At 38.6% G+C, this 24,259-nt stretch overlaps 1 protein-coding gene across 8 annotated transcripts in view; it reads left to right on the top strand.

Annotated features, from left to right (window-relative positions):
- ptprk (protein tyrosine phosphatase receptor type K) overlaps positions 1 to 24,259 on the top strand; it is a 612,998-nt gene that overhangs the window by 568,814 nt on the left and 19,925 nt on the right. For all 8 annotated transcript variants that reach the window (XM_069886984.1, XM_069886983.1, XM_069886980.1 and 5 more), the window contains 8 exons: positions 2,468 to 2,565; positions 3,378 to 3,494; positions 5,668 to 5,822; positions 7,070 to 7,205; positions 8,167 to 8,316; positions 11,987 to 12,160; positions 12,510 to 12,641; positions 20,085 to 20,210. In XM_069886984.1, coding sequence (XP_069743085.1) covers positions 2,468 to 2,565; positions 3,378 to 3,494; positions 5,668 to 5,822; positions 7,070 to 7,205; positions 8,167 to 8,316; positions 11,987 to 12,160; positions 12,510 to 12,641; positions 20,085 to 20,210 — 1,088 coding nt within the window. The remainder of the gene's footprint in view (positions 1 to 2,467; positions 2,566 to 3,377; positions 3,495 to 5,667; positions 5,823 to 7,069; positions 7,206 to 8,166; positions 8,317 to 11,986; positions 12,161 to 12,509; positions 12,642 to 20,084; positions 20,211 to 24,259) is intronic.

Genomic DNA, 24,259 nt, shown 5'->3' with positions numbered 1-24,259 from the left:
TTCGGAACACACCTTTTAATTTCTTCAATCAAAATCAATTCTCTCAATCTTTTAAAATCATTATTTATTCCTTTGGAGGTGCACCAATGGTCAAACCATACAGATTTCTTAAAAGCAAAATCCATATAAGATTGATTCCATGTTTTATCGAACTCCTAAATTTTTGTCTGTACACTTCAGGAACCAACTCATAAGCTTTCAAAACACCTTCTTTAACTATATCGTAATTAGCCACTTGTTGCGCAGTCAAGCTAGAGGATGCAATTTGTGCTTTTCCCTTAAATACGCTTTGGAGCATCAAAGTCCATTTTTCTTTTGGCCATTTTGAGCTCTCAGCAAACTTTTCAAAAAGCTGAAAATAGGTATTTATCTCCCTCATCAAAAGGAGGCCTAGATTGACCTCTCTACTGGGCAAAAGCCTCTCCCCAGGAGTTGCAGCCTCGGCTCTCTCTTTCCTCCCTATCAATTTTCATCCTCTCTAATTGATACTGTCTTTCAGCTAACTCTAACTCATGTCTCCTATGTTTTTCAGCTTCTTCCCTTTGCCTTTTAGCTTGGTCTGCCTCATACTGTCTCTGTTTCTCAGCCTCTTCTATCCTCACTTTCTCCAATTCCAATGGGAACTCATCAGATCTATCCTCTGGAAAATCCTTTAAGTCCTTCTGAACAAATTTACCCTTATCTATATATTTCACTATAATCCTCTGAATTTGTACTTTCCTCATCCAATATTTAACTAGTTTTAATGCCTTATCATCAGTTCCTCTTTTCTCTTGCTTTTCAGCTCTGCAAGTGACAGTTCTGACAAAAACTTCTCTACATCCTTTGCTGCTGTTTTCCACACTCAAGCTTTAGTTTGAAAAAAAAACAATTGAGTAATAACCCACAAAACTCGTGTTCAATCAACTGGACGAACCCCCATAAAATGTTATGAACCCAAAGGACCACAAAACCCAGCTGCAATAGACTTTCACCAAGACGAGTGGCTTTCAAAACAAAAGTTATTTTTAATCAACTTCAAACGTGAAAATAGAATCAAACTTTAACTTAACTCCATACTTGTACTATATTCTATACTAACCCAAATTACCCCCTTCTAATTCAGTTGAAGGGTGCTCGACCTGTACTAGAAAAGGAACTGTTTTCTTGCTCAGAGGAAAATGATCAGGGAGTGCTTCTCTGGTCTGAGTTTTCTGTCTGGCACCATTCGAGTCTCGAGGATTTGGGACCAGAAAGTTTCAACCAGTGTTCATTTTTAATGGATGTTAAAATGAACAGATAACATAGAATGTAGAACATTACAGTCCTCAATGATGTGCAGACCTGTAATATTCCTACCAAAAAATAAATGAATACTAAATTCTTCCTACCTCGTAACCCTCTATTTTTCTTCCATCCATGTACCAAAGAGTCTCTTAAATGCACCCAATGTTTCAGTCTTCATCACCAACCCCGGCAAGTCATTCCCAGCACCCACAACTGTCTGTTTAAAAAAAAACTTAAATTGAGCACAACAGCACAGTACAGGCCCTTCAGACCTTGATGTTGTGCCAACCCATATATTCCTAAAAAGAAATACTAAATCCTCCCTACACTGTAACCCTCTATTTTTCTTCCATCCATGTGTCTGTCAAAGAATTTCTTAAATTCCCCAAATGTTTCAGCCTCCACCACCAACTCTGGGTAATAAGAACTTGCCCCTGATGTCTCCCCTAAACTTAAATTTTCCTCCCTTCACTTTGTACAGATGCCCTCTGGTGTTTGCTATTCCTGCCCTGGGGAAAAGGTGCTGGCTGTCCACATTATCCATGCTTCTCATAATCTTATAGGCCTCAATTAAGTCTCCTCACATCCTTTGCTCAAAATAGAAAAGTCCTAGCTCTGCTAACCTTGTATCAGGCTTATTTTCCAATCCAGCCAACATCCTAGTAAATCTCCTCTACACCCTCTCCATTGCTTCCACATTCTTCCTACAATGAGGTGACCAGAATTGAGCACAATACTGTGTGGTCTCACCAGAGATTTATAGAGCTGCAACATGACCTCTCGACTTTTGAATTCAATCCCCCTACCAATGAAGCCCAACATCCCATAGGCCTTCTTAACTCTCCTATCAACCTGCCCAGCAATCTTGAGAGGTGTATGGATTTGGACCCCAAGGCCCTCTGTTCCTCCATCCTGTTAAATAACCGACCATTAACCCTGGATGCAATGGATATGTGTTAATTGAAATTGGATACTGAAATTTGTTGAAATAAACATTTTTGTTTAAAAAAAATACTTCAGTAATTCATAAATAAATGCAAGGTTGCACCTATTATTGTTGAAATCCAATTTCTATTGTGCTATAAGGAAACACTTTGAACTAAGTTATATGTATGTGAAGTATTGTGATGGAGAAAATTTTGAGACAGTAAATTAATTAACACATTACATAAATAACTTTTTTTTTGTTCTATTCATTTAGGGCCAGTGCATGAAACTGTATATGATTTCTGGAGAATGGCCTGGCAAGAACAATCAGTTTGTATCGTTATGGTGACAAATTTGGTGGAAGTTGGAAGAGTAGGTCTAATTTTGGTAGTAATATAGAATATGCCAATATTTAGAAGGATATAAATTCTATGAAAAATCAAAAAATAGCTAGATGCCGTAATCTGAAGAACGTTAACTGTTTCTCTCTCCACAGATGTTGTTTAATCACTTTAAAATCCCTAATTGGCATTCTGCCAATGCAAAACTTTTAGCATTTTTTCAACTTTATTTTATCTATCCTTGACTTGTATCAAGCAACATCCTCTGGCTAACAGATCAGGCAATTACTTGACTTCATCCCAGTCTTCCATCCCATTCTCAAGCATCCCTTTCCTTGGAAACTTAGCTCATTCATTTTTCTCATTTAGTTTTGTCAAAATATTTTCAAAATGCTGTTCTGAAAGAGACCACTTTAAAATTGAAGAAAAATAAATAAATTTTGTCTATTAAATTGTATTTTTGATCTGAACATAGAATAGGATTACCTGAGAGAATGTTCATTGTCATGCCAATTGTAAAAACAATTAAAATCCTCTTGTTTTCCTGGGCATTTATTTTAATCAGCCTGATTTACTTTGAATGTTTAGAAAAAAAAAGTATATATACATCACCATTTATAAGTTACATTTCTGCAATGGGGAAGAATTTAATTAGTTTATTCAAATGCCACATATTTTCCTGCACAAAGGCTTGGTATTCCAGGAAAGACAGTGCAAAGTAATTCCATTGTTCTTGCCTGAATTATAACAGAAACTTCAATTGCCACCTTGCATCCAGGACCATTATAAAAATCCCTCTTTCCAGTCTTAATTTTGTGACTTTTTTTTCAATTGAATTCTTAGGTGAAATGTTACAAATATTGGCCAGATGCTAGTGAAGTTTATGCAGATTTCAAAGTTACTTTTGTGGAAGAGGAGCCACTTGCAGAATATGTTGTTCGAACATTTACATTAGAAAGGGTAAGTCCATTTATTGTCCTTAATTTTTTCTCTTTACTCCTCTTTTGTATTTCCCTGATGTAATGATTTTTAGGAGAAATGGTATTCCGGCAGATTGATACATCATTACTTAAATCACGTAAACTGAATACATCCACGTTTCAAATACCTGACATTTATTTGTTGGACTAGAAAACTAAGTGATAAACAAAGTAGTTGATGGTTAATTCAGTTTCATGCTATTGAGTGCACCTAAGTGACAACTTAATTGGAGGCTGCTAAATATGCATTAATCGCTGGTCATTTAACTTCCAAATAAGGAGTAAACTCAATATTTTTACCAATATATTCATAGCAAAAAAAAAACAAAGTTATGACATTCCTTGTGAATATTTAATCATATTTTTACTTTACCAAGAAACCTTATTTAAAAGCTAAGAAGCTGCATTCTACGTTTAAAGGAGAGAAATATATTAGCTAAATTAGAAAGGAATTATTAGTTTAGGTTTAACAGGGCTAAAGAATGCAGGAAAATGGATAGATTGGATAGTTAGGGGTCCATATTTTTCACATCCTTGGAAAGGATGCCCTTATTTCACATAGTGGGTATGTAACAAGGAGATGTCCATTTTACAACTACAGATTTGACTCTCTAACGCAAGGGGGAAAGATTCAATGAATTACTAAGCATAGAAAATGTGCAAAGGCTTTTTTTTAAATCGAGCCAGGAGTCTAGAATTGGCAGTGATACAAGTCGGCTGTTTCGTGCCACTTGCCTGAAAGATCAATAGAAATACTTGAAGCTACAGACTTCTGGCGGCTTGCAGTCAAAGGGAAACTGGCTCATGGAAACTAGGTATCGAAACCAAGATTCGAAGGAGGGCCTTGGGCACTGAAGGCTTCCTGGTCACGTCGGTGGTTTGGATCTGGAGCTTGGGATGCCGATGGATCAAACACTGGTCTGGGTGGCTGCAGATGGTGCGGAAGCACTGGAGGCGAATCCACGGACATTCTGAAGGGACTCTTACTTCTCTTTCTCTCACTGTAAGGGGCACCAGGCAACACTTTGTCTGCCATATGGCAGGCAGAGGAAATTTTGTGTCATATTACGTTCTGTTCTATTACATGACAATAAAGGAATCTTGAATCAGCTGTACTGTAAAAAGCTAAGGAAGGGAAGTCTGTGATTTGGGCCTATTAAGTATTAGCATAGACTCCTGTTCGGCTCCGAATCATGGGTCCTCTACCGGCACCACCTACGGCTCCTAGAACGCTTCCACCAGCGTTGTCTCCGCTCCATCCTCAACATCCATTGGAGCGCTTACATCCCTAACGTCGAAGTACTCGAGATGGCAGAGGTCGACAGCATCGAGTCCACGCTGCTGAAGATCTAGCTGCGCTGGATGGGTCACGTCTTCAGAATGGAGGACCATCGCCTTCCCAAGATCGTGTTATATGGCGAGCTCTCCACTGGCCACCGTGACAGAGGTGCACCAAAGAAAAGGTACAAGGACTGCCTAAAGAAATCTCTTGGTGCCTGCCACATTGACCATCGCCAGTGGGCTGATAACGCCTCAAACCGTGCATCTTGGCGCCTCACAGTTTGACGGGCAGCAACCTCCTTTGAAGAAGACCGCAGAGCCCACCTCACTGACAAAAGGCAAAGGAGGAAAAACCCAACACCCAACCCCAACCAACCAATTTTCCCCTGCAACCGCTGCAATCGTGTCTGCCTGTCCCGCATCGGACTTGTCAGCCACAAACGAGCCTGCAGCTGACGTGGACTTTTTACCCCCTCCATAAATCTTCGTCCGCGAAGCCAAGCCAAAGAAAAGACTCAAGCGTCATAACATCTATGATTTTATTATCTTTTTGTTAGCAGGGGAAGCTTAGGGATGAATTGTCAGCTACAATAGAGATAAATTATTTGAAAAGCAATCATACTACTCTGAGGCTTTCTGAATAATATGGTAAAGTTATGGACATCAAGTAACTTCAAGGATGGCCACGTGTCCTCCATCAAAAGCTGCCATGTTTAAATCCTTGCATACATTACCGATTATGGCTACGTGTTTGGTTGGAGGGCAAGATTTCATTTTGTTCATTGCTAACATAGCAGTGAATATCATTTACAGATCTTGCATGATAATTCCGCAACCGAACTACTTTTAAACGTGAATTCATTCCTTCCCAGAGAGGATTTGATGAAATCCGTGAAGTGAAGCAATTCCATTTCACTGGCTGGCCTGATCATGGTGTTCCTTATCATGCAACGGGTCTACTGGCATTTATTCGTCGTGTGAAAATCTCCAATCCCCCAGGAGCAGGGCCAGTTGTTGTACATTGCAGGTTGGCTATGATTTGTATAAATATTTCAATGATACAAAATTGATTTTGGCAATTCCTGTGTTTGACATCAATATCACTGCATTACAAGTACATCAACACAGCAAGAAGTCAGCTCACCAATGTCAGTTAGTTCACACAGTAATGTGATGATTCATCTGAACCCATCTTCAGGCCAAATCACACCATTCTCCTCTGTAAAACTCTGCTGGTTGTTCCGAAACCACGTTTATAGGGTTGTTTCAATGACCTTTATCGCTGAATTATTCAGCAGTTCTGTTACAATTTGTATTAAAACAAGACATACAGATTCTTGACATCCGAGATCTGCCCACATGTATTTGATCATTTAACAGGGGAGAATCATTTCCCTGGGTCACTTCTCCTGCTCTGAACCTAACTCCCATGAGATTGTATACTGTATATTCATTTAGTCTCCCTGTGTTTTCTGACCTACAATGTCTTGATCTAAAAACCTTTCTTTTTGTCTTCACATATTTTATTTCTCATCATTTCTTCTGTAATAGAAGAGGGTCAATCAGCTCTCAGGGCAAACACACTTATCTCATTCTGAATAATTTGTCTCCTCTATTCCCATTAATAACCCCTAATTCTCTCTGCAGTCAACTGCGCTATCTACAGTGGACAGAGATGGGAAGAAATGAGGGTTCCCATTGTCAAAGGGTGCAAACGTGGAGGTTAAGATTGAACGTGTGGCTGGGGTTGGAAAAGCTGCCACTGTGCCAGTCAAAACTTCAAATGATTCTCAAATCCTCCCTATTTTATGTTCCCCTGATCTTTACTCCACTCCAACAACCTTCTAGGCATCTCTAACTCTGGCCTCCTTATCATCCCTGAACTTAATTACTCCAGAATTGAACCCTATATTCTTCAGCAGTCAAGGCCTCAGTTCCATTCCAAAATTTCTCTGTCTTGCTACTTAATTTTCATCCTTAAAAAGTCTCTCTTTGAACAAGTCCCGTTGGTCTCTTTTGTGGCTTTCTCAATGTTTTCATTACCATTCCCTGGAGTATTTTTCCTAGTTAGAGATGTTTTAGAAGTGGTCTTGACTCTTCACTGCATAAAATATAATGCATCAAAATTAAATTATCTGTGCCAGTTGGCTACCTGAGAAAAACTTCAATTTAATGTTGAAAATAATATTGATTTGTAAACTGAATTTTAACAACTAACAAGAACTGTGTGTGTATTTGATGATATATGAAACTTAATTTTGTTTCTGTTTTCAGTGCTGGGGCAGGAAGGACTGGCTGTTATATTGTTATCGATATCATGTTAGACATGGCAGAGCGAGAAGGAGTTGTTGATATCTATAACTGTGTAAAAGCATTACGGTCAAGGCGCATTAATATGGTCCAGACAGAGGTAAAATTCAAAGTACTACATTCTAAGCGCAGTCTGATATTAGTGGTGTGTCAAAATTCAGAACTTTATAGTTTCTGGTATATTTATTATTTACCTTCGTATTTCATCAAAATTTTAGAAGCTCTTTTCAATAGACTGGTAATTTATGTACATTTTAACTTCTGTCATTAAGTAGCAAAACCTACTTGATATCAGAAATCTACGATTTGAGAGCTCTTCAGTCAAATCAACAGGCAGCCTCAAGCAACCAGCAAAAAAAAACCATCAAGGAAATTAAGATAAATAAGAATACAATAATAGGTTAAAAAAAATCTGTGTTTAAAATTGTAAAAGTAAATATTCTCTGAGCCTTTGGTGAAGATGGGGGCAAATATTCTGCCAGTAGAGTGCCTTGGTTGTGCTTTGCTTGTAGCAGCTGCTTGAATAAAGTTGTGTGAAACAGCAATGACGGCGCCCAGGCTGAAGAGATAGTTGATGCCAATCGCCGTTGGGGTGACTCTCCTAAAGTATCTTCTTATCCCTGCTGAATAAGAGTTACCCCAGTCAGGGGCTTTATGTAGGAGAGGGGGTGTTAATTATCGATAATGTTATTGTTCGTCTTTCCAGCAGCTCTGTGGAGGAGGAGGAAACTGCAGATGCAGTGACAATTAAATGTTTTCAAAGAATGTGACTGTAAATAAAGTAAAATGCTTAGAGGTTTATATATTCATGCAAGTGACGTTTGTTCAGTGTAAGTACATAGTAGTATTTTAGTCTGTTTATTCTTAATGCAGGTATATTAGTTAGGCATTGTAAGAGTAAGTCTCAATCATCCAGAAAATACACTTATCTGGCATCTGCCAATTCCCATAGGTGCCAGATACTCTACCACCAGGGATGTTATCTCCTTAAATACAAGTAAATGGCTTAATAACCTTGAGGTGAGAATATGATACTGACTGGATTTGTTTTTATTTTAAAGGAACAATATATTTTCATACATGATGCTATTTTAGAAGCTTGTCTGTGTGGGGACACATCAATACCAGTATGTGAAATCAAGCCAACTTATTATGAAATGATACGAGTTGACTCGCAGAGTAACTCCTCCCAACTTAAAGATGAATTTCAAGTAAGCAATCCTCAACTACAAGATTTAAACGCTTTTTGTTGATGTCCATCATTATTTTACAGCAGTTGTCCACGTGCATTTTTAACGTTCAGTGAGTCATTTTCAATGAATTTGTTTACAAATCTAATTTAATCAAACTAGGTTTTGGAAGAATAATGTTTGTAATATATATGATCATTTAAAGGTTTGCACAAAAAAAAAATCATTGATAGTTGCCAAGATGGACTTTGTTCTTAAGCCAACCGTGAGATCCAGAAGCAGAATTAGGCCATTCAGCCCATTGACTCTGCTCCACAATTTATGGGTGATCTATTTTTCTTCTCAACCCAATTCTCATGCTTTCTCCCCATAGCTTTTGACACCCTTACTAATCAAGATCTAGCAACCTTCTGCACAAGGACTTTCAAGTCACTTTGGAACTTCACTTTCTAAATTCTCTCCCCATTTAGAGAATAGTCTATTCCTATTATTTCTTTATTCCTTATACCAAAGTGCATGACTATACATTTCCCTTCAAAGTATCCCATCTTCCACTTCTTTGCCTATTCTCCCAACCTGTCCTGCAGACACCCTTCTTCCTCAACGCTAACTACCCCTCCTCCTATCATTGTATAATCTGCAACTTGGCCACAAAGCCATCAATTCCATCATCCAAATCATTAATATTTAACATCAATAATAGTGGAACCCCACTTGTGACAGCAGCCAGCCAGAAAAGCCCTCCTTTATTCCCATTCTGCCTTCAACCAATCTTCTATCCTTCTTAGACCGAATCCCATAATACCATGCATGGTTTCTTATCTTGTTTAGCAACCTCATGTGTGGCACCTTGTCAAAGACCTTCTGAAAATCCAATTAAACAACATCCATTTATTTTCCTTTATCTATCCTGCTTGTTACTTCCTCAAAGAATTCCAACAGGTTTGTCAGGCAAGATCTCCCCTGAAGCAAACCATGCTGACTTCAGTTTATTTTTTCGTGTTTTTTCAAGTTCTCTGAAATCTCTGGAATCTTACCAACCACTGAAGTCAGGCTAACCAACCTATTATTTCCTGTCTTTTGCCTTTCTCCCTTCTTACAGAATGGAGTGACAGTCACAATTTTCCAGCCCTCCAGAATAATTCCTGATTTTAGTGATTCTTTAAAGATCACTACAGGTACACGATCCTTTATCCGGAACACTTGGGGGACAGTGTGCTCAAAAGTTTGGATATTTCCAGATTTCGGAAAGCCAGATTTAAGCCCACCAGAATTGTGCTCCCATATCCACCCCCACCCCCTTCCAGTCACCCTGCCATCTCCCCCAACCCCCATCGCCTGCCCGACTCGTGCTGCCGGTCTCTCAGTCACTCGACTCGCCCTGCCTCCTCTCTGCCCACTTGCCGGATTTTGGAGCTTTCCAGTCTTTAGATGTCCGGATAAAGGATTGTGTACCTGTACTAATGCTTCTACAATCTGTTAAGCTTCCTCTTTTAGAACCCTAGGGTGTAGTTCATCTGGTCCAGGTGACATCCACCTTCATCCTCTTCAGCTTCCAAATCACCTTCTCTTTAGTAATAGTGACTACACTCACTTCTGCTCCTGACTCTCTCAAATTTCTAGCACATCACTGTTGAAAACTGATGCAAAATACCTCATCAGTTCATCTACCATTTCTTTGTTTGCCATTGCCATCGACAGTGTCAATTTCCAATGGTCTGACATCCACTCTCGTCTCTCTTACCCTTTATGTATCTAAAAAAATCTTTCTGTATTGCCTTTTATATTATTGGTTAGCTTACCTTCATATTTCTTTTTTTTTCTCCATTGTTTTCCATTTGCCTTCTGTTGGTATTCAAAAGCTACCTAATCCTCTAGCTTCCCACTTATCTTTAGAATATTTTACTGTGATTTCTTTTGTCAGCCATGGCTGCCTCATCCTCACTTTGGAATGTGGCTTTGTCTGTGGGATAAAATAATTCTACATTTCACAAGTTACTCCCAGAAACTCCTGCCATTGCAGCTCTGCTGGCCAATGGACTTCAGCCACCTTCGATCTCATACCTCTGTAATTACCTTACTCAGCTGTAATACCAATTCATCCAATTTTAGCATCTCTCTCTCAAAATGCAGAGTGAGTTCCATCATATTATGATCACTGCCTCCTTGGCTTCCACTTCCTAATCATGGTTCATTGCACAACACCAAATCCAGAATTGGCTTTTCCTTAGTTGGCTCGACCACAAGCTGCTCTGAAAAACCATCTCAAAGGCATTGTATAAATTTCTTCTCATGGGATTCAGTACAGACCTGATTTTCCTCATCTCTTTGAATATTGAAGTCTCCAGCGACAACTTAACATTGCCTTTCTGACATTCCTTCTCTAACTCCTGTTGTCATTTGTACCCCACATTCTGGCGGCTATTCGAAGGCATATGGTGTCATTTTACCTTTGCATTTTCTCAACTCTACCCACAAAGTTTCTACATCTTTTCATCCTTTGTCCCATCTTGCTGAGGATTTGATTTCACTTCTTGCCAAAAGAGACACCCCCCCTCTGCCAAGCTGCCTGTCTTTTTGATAGAATGCTTAGTTGTTTACTGTGATCCTCCATCAGCCGCACCTTTTGTGCTGCCATTTTCCACCTGTGCTTTCAGCTCATCTATCTTGTTTTGTACACTTCTTGTATTTAAATACTGTCCTCTATTCACCACCCTGCTCATATTTGTCTCCATGTTGCATGAGGTTAAATTCTTACCCATTTCAAAACTTTCATTCCTGTTTTATTTTTATTCTGAAGACTTCAATAATCTCACCTTCTCTTTAGCTTTATACATAATTTTCCCATGGTTGCACTCACTCCCTACTATATAGCTTAAACCCCTATTCATAGCCCTTCTGGTGTATTTCACCAGGACCCTGGTCCCAGCATAGTTCACGTGGAGCCTATCTTTATTTACATTATTTTGCCAAGTTAATTCATATTTTATTCATGATGTCTGTGTTTGACACATTGAAATTAGTGTAATATTTTCTCCATATATCTCATTTTTTGCATTGTAGACCGTTTATTTTAATCAATTTTCTTTCATACTTCTTGTTTACTTACAAATACCACGTTGCAGAAAGGAACCATCTTAAATATGGCCCAGAGCTTCCTTCCATCTGTCAAAGGGGCCATGTGTTGTAGATGCTAGCCATGCCTTGTATATTTTATTTGACTGTGCTGCACCTCATGAAGGACATTGCTGACCTCCCCTCCCCTGCCACCCAATGAGGTTGGATGTAATGGTGTTTATTCCATATTCCATTATTACATTTCCTGATCATGCAAAACCAAAATAGATGGAACTTAGACTTTTTTTTTAATCTATAAATTGTATATGGTCAATTGTATTTTCTCCAGACCTTAGTTCAGCAGCTTGATATTTCCAGCAAGGATTTTTACAAGGACTGTAATCAATTAAAATTTTGATTTTTGGTTCTTAGAAAATTAAATACAGAAACGAATAATGTCAATTTGCGATTAGCTGTGGCTTTGGCAATGTTATTTTCTTTACCACCCTGCCCCCTCACCATTTACATTTAATATACATGTAGAGGACCATTGAAAAATTTGCATGACTTGGTTTTAAAGAGTCACTTTGCACTTTGTCAACATCGATTTTGTGGCTATGTTTTTCTCACACAGACTCTAAATTCTGTATCTTCACAACTGCAACCCGAAGACTGCAGCATTGCTCTTCTCCCCAGGAACCATGAAAAGAATCGATACATGGATGCCCTGCCACCAGATAGATGCCTGCCATTTTTAATTACCATTGATGGCGAAAGCAGTAACTACATCAATGCTGGTCTTATGGATGTATGTAAATTATTTTTTATTCAATTTTTATAAAATCAACAATAGAATATTAACTCATTATCCAGTTTGACTGGATGCTTTGATACATGTTCAAGCAACATCACTGAAAAGGTGAAAGCTAAGTTGTTTCCTTGCACTTAACCTCATCCAAATGGGCAAATTGTTGAAAGCTATACTTCCATTGCTTCCAGAAACCGAGACACAGGATATATTCAGGTTATCTGCGAAAACAAAAATTAACTGTTCTTGCTCTGAGTTGAAAATTGACACACATTAAGCTTTCCAACCACAAGGTTAAAACAAACTATGCTAAACCATTTCATTTCTGTTCTTCCTGTCTTTTTTTCAGAGCTACAGACAACCAGCTGCCTTTATAGTCACACAACATCCTTTGCCAAACACAGTCAAAGACTTCTGGCGGCTGGTTTACGATTATGCCTGCACTTCTGTTGTCATGCTGAATGAGTTGGACCTTGTTCAGGTAATTGCAGTGATATTAACATTCTGGAAAATTGACTTTGTTAGTACATTCACCCATAAATTTTCAAGCTATAGGCTTTGAAATATTACTGGTGTAAAATTTGGAATCTTGATCCACTGGCATGACTAGATTGGGGCTGTGTGGTGGAACACATGCAGGTAAAAATAAATAACTATTTTACAGAAATTGGTCAATATTTCTTACTTTCAACTTCCATATGAATGTATTTAAATTGTCTGCAGTGTTTTTGCTCCTATTAATGTTTCTAGCCTCTCATAAGCGGCTGGTCAATCATGAAAAGGTGATTTCTATGCGGGGCTATGGAAATCAACGGAAAGTGTTATTACCATCTGCACTTTTGAGTGGGTGAAAAATCCTTACATTTTTAATAATATTTTCTTTGAATACACCATCCAAAATCAATCCTATTCCAGAATCGAGTAGATATCTAGTGTGTTTATTACACTAATATCCTATATTTACTTTGTATTTGATTTTTTTTTGGGAAAAATATGATTTTATCAACTTGTACATCTAATTTACATATTTGTTTCCAGAGGATATGGATTTTTGGAACTTGAACTAATAATGAAACTTTCATGCAATGAGCAATCATATAAAATCACTGAACTTGCATGAATGTGTCTGTCCACAATTTCAAAGTTCATGTATTTTCGTGATGTTACAATGGTCCGCAGTTGCTGTTGGAACATTAGTCTTTACAATTCTGTGGTAACCCTGTTTATAGAATAGTACTGATTTGCTCTAAAATGAGATCACCTTCCTCTCCACTGAGTTTTAATCATTGATCGTTTAACATTGACATGAAGAATGCTCATCTCAGTCATGGTCCCTGTGATGAAAGATTTGGGTGAAGTAGAGCAAGCCTGTGGTCAAGTTGTTTTCTCACACATTTATTCCTTGCCCAATTTGTTAGGAATTTTGTTTTGCCAGAATGAAACAAATTGGAATCCTGGTAATATTTAGACCCTCTTGGAACCTCTGGCAGGTAGTTCTGTGTTTAATGTACCAGATGACTAATCTAGAGTCATGAACTAACAATGCAGAAAAAAAAGTCCAAATCAAACCATATAATTTTTTTCTTTGTAGCTATTACTCTTGGTAATAATAATCCACTAACCGTAGTAAAAACCCATCTGGTTTGCTATGTTCTTAAGAGGAGGAATTTTGCCATCTTTACCACATCTGGCCTATTTATCAGCATAGACCTACAACAGTGTGATCAACTCTTCACTGTCCTCTCAAATTGTTTAACAAGCCACTTGTTTGTATCAAAACCACCACTTGAAAACAAAAAAGAATTAAAAACTAGAGTGCTTTTTCAACTTTTTTCACTTTAAGGCCCACCTGATTTTCGGTCTAACATGCCATGGCCATGTCTGAAAAAGTCAAAGATAGCTCTGTAAGAAAAACATCTTTATCCTAACTTAAAGTATTTTATTTAAAAAATTTTAAACACCCACAAGAAAGCACATTGTAGCCCACTGATTGAGAACCCACTAGCAGAGACAGACCATTTAGCCTTGCCATCAACTTGGCCTCCCAACTCACTCAATTCAAAGACTCTTTCTCCACTCAATCATGCAAAGTTATCCTCACTAATGAAATTAGAAGAAGCATTGGAACTAGCATGGGTACTGAATATACAATGAGTACAGGAGGATGCAGTGTGAGGGGGAACACGACATCAATTTCCATTCAAATGCATTCATGAATATGTCGCGGTCACATGCTGAGCAGACTGGAAGGATATCGCTGTAGCTGCCAGACTATATCTGCACAAGTTGTGAATGAACACAAGCGATGAACTCATTTCACTTTTTCCTTACCAGTCTCCCTGATGCACATATCCACCACAGATTGGATTCTGCACATGGTCTTGCACTCACATAGAAGAGCCACCTACTCTGGCACTGAAGTTATACTAAATGGACAGATTCAGACCTGGCACAGATCTGACAGCCTAAAGCTGTGCAAGTATGAGGAACAACCTCAAGAGAAGCAGAATGTATACCACAATAATCTGAAACCTCATAGCCTGATACATCCCTCACATAACCATGACCAGCAAGCGAGGGATCCGTCCTTGGTTCAATGTGAAGGGCGAAGTGGTTTGTTGGAAGCAGCACAAAGTGAACCTAAAAGTGAAGTACCATTTTGGCAAAGTTGTAACATAAGAAAACGTGTGTAATAAACAGCAAAAGTGTCTTGCAATTGAAAGGGCTAAGTGACCTCACAGCCAATTAATCAGATCAAGACTCCTCAGTACTTCCACATCTGATCACGAACATTGATAACCAAGAACAGGTGATGGAGCATACGTAAATGGCCAATGCTCACGATAGGAGTGCTGAAGAAAGGGAATTCACAGACACATCCTTCTGAAAGAGCTAAGTGAATGATATATTTGGCTTACTTCTGCATTTATGCCATCATTAAAGCCAGTCTTTGACCAATATGATTCACTCCACACCCTGAAAAGTAGCAGAGAGCACTGGATACAGCAAAGAATACGAGTCCAGGCAACATCCCTGCTGTATTACTGAGGATTTACACTGCAGAATTAATTATGCCAATTGCCAAGAACAGTTACAGCACTGGCATCTTAAATTTACACATTTAATGATACAGCATTAATATACTTTATTTAAAATAAAACCACTTAGCAAATATATTTCAAAATTAATCCAAATACACGTGGTACTTATTAAAAAAGAAAAAAAAAAGAGAATAAAGGAATACAAAAGTAAGAACAACCTCCTAGGTGCCCCCACCCCTACAAACTAAAAAAAAGAGGGACAAGAAAACCACAACAGGAGTACTTCACTTTCCAATACTTATAAACTTAAGTATTTATAAAGACCTATAAGAGAAAGGAAATGTTCGAGATTCATGTAATTTTAAATATGGGCTCCATATTTCTTAAATTCTAAGTAATTTTCTCAAGTGGAATACAACTCCAAACTTCTGCACACCACTATCCATTCCCAAATCAGTATCTGACTTCCAAGTTATAGCAATACATTTTCTAACTATTGCCAAGACCATTTGAACAAATGTTACTTATATTCAATTATAATTTAGGTTTAATCCCTCTAACAACTCCCAATAAAAATAACATTAGATCCTGTGTGAATTTTACTCCAGTTATTCATTCTAAAAAAATTACCCTTTTCAAGCCAAAAAGGTTTAATTGTGGAACATTGCTAAGTTGAATGCAAAAAAAAGTACCACCTTCTTGTCCACATCTAAAACATAAATCTGAATAAGTATAGTTCATATTATGTAAGTTTTGTGCTGTTAAATATAACTGATGAATAAAATTATGTTGAATTAACTGATATCTCACATTTATTGTTCTTTTCATCCTCTTCATATCTGAATCCATCTATATTCATCTATTTGCTTATTTAAATCTACCTCTCATTTATGTCTCAATTTATGAACTCCTTTTATCGAACCTTCTTTGTAATGAGCCCACACTGCTTGAATATACCCAATTAACCTCGAGCCCCATACGTTTTTGGAGGGTGGAGGAAACTGGAGCACTCAAAGGAATCCCACGTGGCCACAGGGAGAACATACTTATGGACAGCGCTGGATTCAAACCCAAGTCACTGACTCTGTAATACCATTGCCCTAAGCCCTTCAATGGGTAAAATTGCCCAGGTGATTCCTGTGAGCAAAAAGTAGGATCATTACAATCCAAGTCGTGACCCTGTCTACACAAACTCATGAGCAAGATGGTGGAAGGTGTCATTTCTCGCTGATGATTATTGTCAGTTTCACCAGAACCATTCAGCTCCAAACCTCATCACAATATTTGTTTAAATGTGGAAAATGACCTGAATTCCAGACATCAAGGCGTCTTAACCATATAACCGTTTACAGCACGGAAACAGGCCATGTCGGCCCTTCAAGTCCGTACTGGTTCACTTGAACAACTCCTCTAGCTGCCAACCGTTCCATGCCTTCTACCCATAGACGCTGCCTGACCTGCTGAGTTCCTTCAGAAGTTCATTGTTTGCTCGAGATTCTGGGATCTCTGGGTTTATATTCTCCACCACATGCCTTCATCACCTGTGTTATCTCTTTCAGGAAACGGCGTACCTGTACCTCTCAGTCTCTCTGTTCTCTCCAGTGCCTGCTCATTCACGATGTTAGCCTTGCTCTGGTTTAACTTCCCAAAATGCATCACTTCACACCTGACTTTAGTGAAATTTCATGCCCACTTCCCCAAGAATAATAGATGCTTTATGGGTGTGGGGTAGGGAAAAATTAGATCCACTTTTGTCAGGTCTTGTCTGATACCATCAACATCAGACTTTCTCCAAATTTGAATCTCAGTCCGAGGACCAGAATTCTCTCTTCCATAATCATCTTGAAACTAATGACATTATGATGGCTGGACCCAGTGTTCCATTGCACACACACTTCCATCACCTGCCCTGCCTCGCTCCCCTGTAGATCCCTATTGCGTCTTGGTAATACAGGTACACGATCCTTTATCCCGACATCTAAAATCTGGAAAGCTCCAAATTCCAGCAACTGGGGAGAGAGACGGCAGCACAAGTCGGGCAGGCAAGGGAGGGAGACCGGCAGCACGAGTCGGGCGGGCAAGGGGAGGGGGGGAGACCGGCAGAGCGATTCGGGCAGTCGTGGGAGGGAGACTGGCAGCACAATTTGGGTGGGCGGCAGGGGAGACGGCAGCGCGATTGGAAGGGGGTGGGGGTAAATACAGCAGCGCAATTCGTGTGGGTTTAAATCTGGCTTTCCGAAATCCGGAAAAATCTGAAATTCGGAACACACTGTCCCCCAAATTTTCCGGATAAAAGATCACGTACCTGTATTGATTTTAGTTGAAATCAAGGGAATGCTCTCCAGTGGTTGGCTACATAAAGGAGACAGTTCTGGTTATTGGACATCCATTATTATAGCCCCTGAGCAATTCAACAAAAGTTAACTAGGGCTCTGCTCTGGGACTATGTATCTTCAACTGCTTTACCAATGACCTTCCTTGTAAAAAGTCAGAAGAGATTATACTTCCAGATAATTGCCCAATGTTTGGTTCCATTAACAATTTGTCAGCAAAAGAAATAGAACTTGAGTACAGACAGCAAGCTCTCGCAAATCTGAGCAAGGACTGATAAGTGTCAAGTAACATTTGTGCCACACAATAACCATCTCCAACAGGAGAAAAGTTAATCATTTACTATTCAATGGCAATAATATCGTAGTATCCACAGCCATCAACTTCCCAAGAATCTACAATGACCAGGAAGTCAATTCGATCCATCATATAAACACTATGGTTGCAAGAGCAAGACAAACCCTGGATATTCTGCAGTCAGTGACTCATCTTTACATCCTTTCCAACCACCTGGAAGGTACAAATCAACAGTACTGGAAAACTTTCCATCTATCGAGATGAATAATCATGATTACCCAACTAGATGTTCACACTCTCCTTTGATCTATCACAAGTACAGAATGTGCACAGCCTTCAAATATATGAAGGTTTGTTACCTATTCTGAAACACATTCAAAAGCACAACCTATACTATGAACATCAAGAGCATCAGGGCACATGGAAATATCACCATCTGAAGGTTTCTTCAATATCTGGCAATATTTCCTTCATCATGAAAGGGTTCAAATATTGGAACTTGCCATATTGTGAAAGCACATTCAAAGGATCAACTCCTAATGATTCAAGAAGTAAATGATTCCACATAATAAAATTGACACATCTTTTAGAAAGCGGTAAATATTCAGCATGGATATAGAAGATTCAAGATTTATTGTCATGTAATAATACAGAAAGTGTAATATTATACAAAATTTCCTTTTGCCTGCCTTAAGGCAAACAAAGAGTCACCATTAGTATTGCCCGGCACCCCTTGCAGTAAGACAAAGAGAAGCAAAAGAGACAATGAATGTCTGTGAATTTGCCTCCTGTGCTTCCGCAGCCTCTGCAGCCACAGACCCCTGTTCAATCCATCGGCAGCCTGAACTCCAGATCCAAATCTCCATCATGAGCACTTCAGGATATGGGTATCATTTTAAATATTCACCAGGAGCATAAAGTTATAGATAGTATCAGATTGGCTGCTAATATCTATTAAATCTATTTGGATTATGAAAATAATCAGGCAATAAATTATTTATATTAGTCCATTAAATACAAAAGCTGTAGTACATGATAACGTAATGCAGGTCCAAGTTAACATGCCTAACCATTGTATATTTTTGTTTCTGTGGAATAATTTCTTCAACTGAATTTTAATATGTGATGCTTTAATACTAATTTATAACTCATTTCTGGATGTAGGTGATGAGGGTAAGAACATATTGCAGTTCCTTAATTGCATTGAAAAGATTGGATGGCCGCATTCATTAATCCTGTTAGATGTTTTTGCATTAATGCTCTCTCAGTCATCATATTAGATTGTTGATAAATTAGAGCATATGTTTTCACACATGGTGTTACTCTCATGTTCTAAAGGTTTTAAAAACATCATTGTAAAATTCCAGTGAATCCTATAGATAGAATGTCCCTAATGCATTTTTTTTCAGAGTTCGTGAATCAGTTTTATTGAAAGGCCCACCACAGCAATGGGCTGAAGTGCATCAAGTTTTAGATTTCTGGACAAATGTTGAGTGTTTCATTCTCCTTTTGGCCTGACTTTAACTATAGTGATTTAAGAGGAATCGAGTCCCTTATAGAAGGTTACTCAGCCACAGCCATGCACTTCTATTTCTGATGATGGGACCTCTCCACTGATTGATTAATCATCCCCCTCACGTTTGATTTTAGTGATAGTAAAATCATGCAAGTTTATGAAAATTGGCTCATATTCTTTTGATGCATTATGTTTCATATTACATACCATTTTGATGCATTATGTTTCATATTACATACCTTTTTGATGCATTACATTTCATATTATGTACCTTTTGATGCATTATGTTTCATATTACATACCTTTTTGATGCATTACGTTTCATATTACATACCTTTTGATGCATTACGTTTCATATTACATACCTTTTTGATGCATTACGTTTCATATTACATACCTTTTTGGCATAAGTTAGTGTGTTATCCATTTCATGCTCTCAGCTGGACTGAATTATTTGTTAATTAGACAAGTTGAGAATGGCTTGTCTCTGAAAAAAAAACAATAATTCCACAAAGCACCACATCTGAGAGATTGACACAGTCACAAGAAACCTGTGTCGAAGTTTGATTATATTTTATGCAAAAACTGATTTTGCAGCTTTTCTGTTCATGATATTAAAATTACTCTGGAATACAGTAGAAAATAGCGAAGGACGCTTTCTGATATCAATTGACACATTTGCTATATATGTTGAAATTCACATTATGTCATGGAGCCTAAATATGTTTTTGTAAATTAGGGATGTCCCCAATATTGGCCAGAAGAGGGGACACTTCGATATGGGCCAATCCAAGTTGACTGCATTTCTTCTTCAATGGATTGTGATTTAGTAAGTCGGCTTTTCAGGATATGCAATCTTACAAGGGTAAGTGTTTTGCAGACAATGCTTTTCTCAAAACTTTTTTGTTACTCTGCTTGTTGAGTTTTTCATATTCTCCATTATTGCACCTTTATTACAACCAGGTTCAAACATTCCTGTATGGAAAACTTCTTATCACAATTCTTTGTAGTTGTCTATTGATAATAATAAGCTCATGAAAATAATTTAAAACCTGCTTTGCATTTCATTTTAATAACACAATATGTTGTAAATTAATAAGATAGAATTTTGCGTCATTAGATCGAACTATTTAGAACAATTTTTTAGATTTGTTGTTCCATAGAACCTCACAGTTTCCAAACAGAATGCACTAAATATAGGGTGCAGCAGGAATTATTTCTAATAGTGCATTTTTTAAGCACATTTCAAATGTTTTTGAAGCAAAATTATTTTTCTTGCCTCCCAAGAGTAGCACTGTATTAAGTTTGTTCATTTAAAATTCTATCAGTGGAATGCATTTTTGTAACCATCTGCCTTTGCATTTCTCAATTTGTCAAATTTAACCCATACATTATTTAGAAAAATAATCAAAATCCCATTTTGAGCAATTCTGCTAAAATGATTTTGCAGGTATTTCTCTACGTGAAAGGTTACACATATCTTTGGAAACATTTGTAACAATAATTTAGAGATCTATCTTAATTGCACTACAATTTACATTAAATATAACTTCAAAATTGTGTTGATTTATGTACTTAAAATTTAATGGAAAGAGTGCAGAAGCGATTCACAGGGATGTTGTTACCAGGATGGAGGACTTGAGTTATCGTGAGAAGCTGGGACTTTTCTCCCTGGAGTCCAGGAGACTGAAGGGTGACATTGGGGGCTATTTAAAATCATGCTGAAGAATAGATAAGATAGTCATTACCTTTTTTTCCCTAGAAATGTGAATCTAAAACTAGAAGACATTCATTTAAGGTGAGAGAGGAAAGATTCAAAATGGACCTGAGGGGCACTTTTTTCACACAGTGGGTAGTGGGTATATGATATGACCTGCTATAGGAAGTTCTAAACACAAATACAGTTATGGCATTTAAAACACATTTAGACAAGATGGATTCATGAATAGGAAAGGTTTTGAGGAATATGAGCCAAAGTTAGGTAAATGGGACAAGCTCAGATAGACAGCTGAATGATACTGTTTTTTTTTTTCATTTTTCTTCACTGATGATGGAGATGTGATTTTCTTTTGCTCTTGACCAGCAGTTTTCAAACTTTTTCTTTCCACTCACATCCCACCTTAAGCAATCCCTTACTAATCACAGAGCACCTATGGCATAGGGATTACTTAAAGTGGGATGTGAATAGAAAGAAAAAGTTTGGAAAAACCACTGTTTTAATCATACCGAATTGACTCATGTGCACAGTTTCATAACTTCAAAGGAAATGGGCCGATGACAATTTTTCTCAAGCAAAATATTTCAGTGACAATTGGGGCTAAAGGAGCAGTTCTCAACCTTTTATCCCCACTCACATACCACCTTAAGTACTACTTTACTTTTGACAGAGTGCCTATGGCACAGGGATTACTTAAAGTGGTATGTGAGTGGAAAGAAAGTTTGAAAACCGCTGCTCTAGATATTCCCAATAAATACTTTTTCTATAATTTGGAATTACAACACACGATGATGATGTGCTTCCTTTATGTGGGAAAGAAATTCAGGGTCTGTTAGCAGTCTATTATTTGAAATAATCACAGTGCTGTAGAGAAAATATTAGAACTTTTTTACTCTGGGCAAATAACAAACATGCATTTGTTATTCATATTCATAGGGAAGTATAGGGAATGGTCCCTGTGGAAACTAGAGAGGGGAAGATGTGGCTGGTCGCATGATAACATTGTAGGTTGTGGAAACTGCAAAATGTTGTATGCGGAGGCTGTTGGAGTAGTAGGGGAAGACAAAGGAATCCTGTCCTTGTGGCATCTGGGGGTGGAGGGGGCCAGGGTAGATGTGTGGGAACTAGAGATGTGGGGAACGCCTAAATTGATAGCAGTGGAGGGGAAGCCACGTTATTTGAAGGAGGACATCTTGGATGATCTGAAATGGAAAACCTCATCTTGAGAGAAAGGAATAGAATCTTTAAGAGGGCATTGTGTGAAGAGGTGCAGTCAAGGTAAATGTAGGAATTGGTGGGCTTGTCATCAACTGCCATCAGCTCGGCCCTCACCCGCATCTCCTCTATTTTCTACACATCTCTCCTGGCCCCCTTCATCCCTAGACACATCATGGACAGGATTCCCTTTGTCCTTAACTACCACCCCACCAGCCTTCACATCCTCCACAATTTTCACCACCTGATATGTCTTCTCCTCTCAGCCTTCCATGAGGACTGCTCCCTCTGTGACTCCCTCGTCCATTCATCCCATCTCACTAATCACCCCTTGGCACATACCCCTGTGCCCGCAGGGATTGCTGCGTTTGTACCTACACATCCTCCCTCACCACCATTCGGAGCCTCAAACAGTCTTTCCAAGTGAAGCACCACTTGTGAATCTGTAGGGGCAGTGAGATTGAAGGGTTCTTGATTTGCCAGGGCATCAAAGGAAGACGGCAGGCAGTGGAGCTGACTGGGAAAATGGATCAGCTCATGATTAGATGGCGGAGCAGACTCAATGGGTTAAATAGCCTATTTCTGCTCCTACATCATGGTCTTATGGACGATATCCAATGTATCCCATTGGGGCCTCCTCTACTTTGGAGAGATTGGATGCAGCCTGGAGATCATTTTGTTGAGCACCTTTACTCTGCTGCAACAATGAGGACCTCCCAATGGCCAACCATTTCCATTCAGTTTCCCATTCCCACATTGACATGTTTGCCCATAGCCTTATGCAATGTTAAACTGAGGACACTCACAAATTGGAGGAACAAGACCTAATATTCCGTCCAGACACTCTCCAACCAGATGGTATTAACATCCACTTCCCTGGTTTCTGTTAAGCCTCTCCCCTGTCTCTCTCTCTCTTTTCCTATTCCTTAGTCTCCTTTCCTCCAGCTCGCCACCCTCTTCCCTCTCCATTCAGAGAACTACCCCATCCTCTATCATTTCGTTTTTCTTTTCCTCTTGTGCCCTCCCACCCATATCCACCTGCGACATCTTGCCTGTTGGCCTGTGCTCCTCCCTTGTCCTTTTTCCCTCCTACCCCCACCTTTTAATTCAGGCACCTGGCTGCTTTTTGCTCATACCTCAATGAAGGGCTCAGACCTGAAACGTTGGTTTATATATCTTTGCTTCCTATGGATTCTGCATGACCTGCTGAGTTTCTCCAGCACCTTGTGTATTTTTCTATAATCACAGCCTCTGCAGACTTTCATGCTCAACCTTGATCATTGTTCCTAGTCACTGGTGATACTGACAAGGTTGGATTTCACCCCCCTGTTTGATTTTGCCATAAAGGTGGGAATGAGCAAACTGCTTATTGAACTGGCATTGTAGTTATGCAGCCTCAGTTTTGATGTCATTCATTTCATGGAGAATTAATAAAATTAACTTGCACTGAGTGCATTTGATGTATCCAATTAATTTTTAAAAGTTCTAAATGATTAATTATGGTGTGGTAGTTATTTCATTATAGTTATCCAGATAAATCAAATCCACTGAATTCATTTAGCCCACTGGAGTCAAATGTTAATTTCTTTAGATGTGACTCCGTGGTTTGGATCATTTTATAATATATTTTACTGCATCATTTGAGGGACACCCAGGGAGCCAGTTTTACACATCTGGATTTTCCCACTATTGTGATAGAAAACCATATTGTTGTATCATCAATGCACTGGAATTTATAGTAACAGGATGTGGGTGTGTGGGGGCAGGGGGGTGGGGGGTGGTGGTGTGTGAATAAACGCAGAAATATTGTTCTTCAGTGATGCTCTTTGTGACCCTCTGCACCAGAATCAAGAAAAATCAATCAAATTAAGTAAAAGTTAAATGTAGCTACAAACTCATCTGATGATATAAATGTTAAATATTGTTGAGGTTTTAATCCAGAATTGCTGATTAGAAAACATTTTGACCTTTAAAGGAGACTA

This window comes from Narcine bancroftii, chromosome 6 (genome assembly GCF_036971445.1).
Source record: "Narcine bancroftii isolate sNarBan1 chromosome 6, sNarBan1.hap1, whole genome shotgun sequence".
Classification (NCBI taxonomy): domain Eukaryota; kingdom Metazoa; phylum Chordata; class Chondrichthyes; order Torpediniformes; family Narcinidae; genus Narcine; species Narcine bancroftii.
This window is presented reverse-complemented; position numbering and strand designations above follow the sequence as displayed.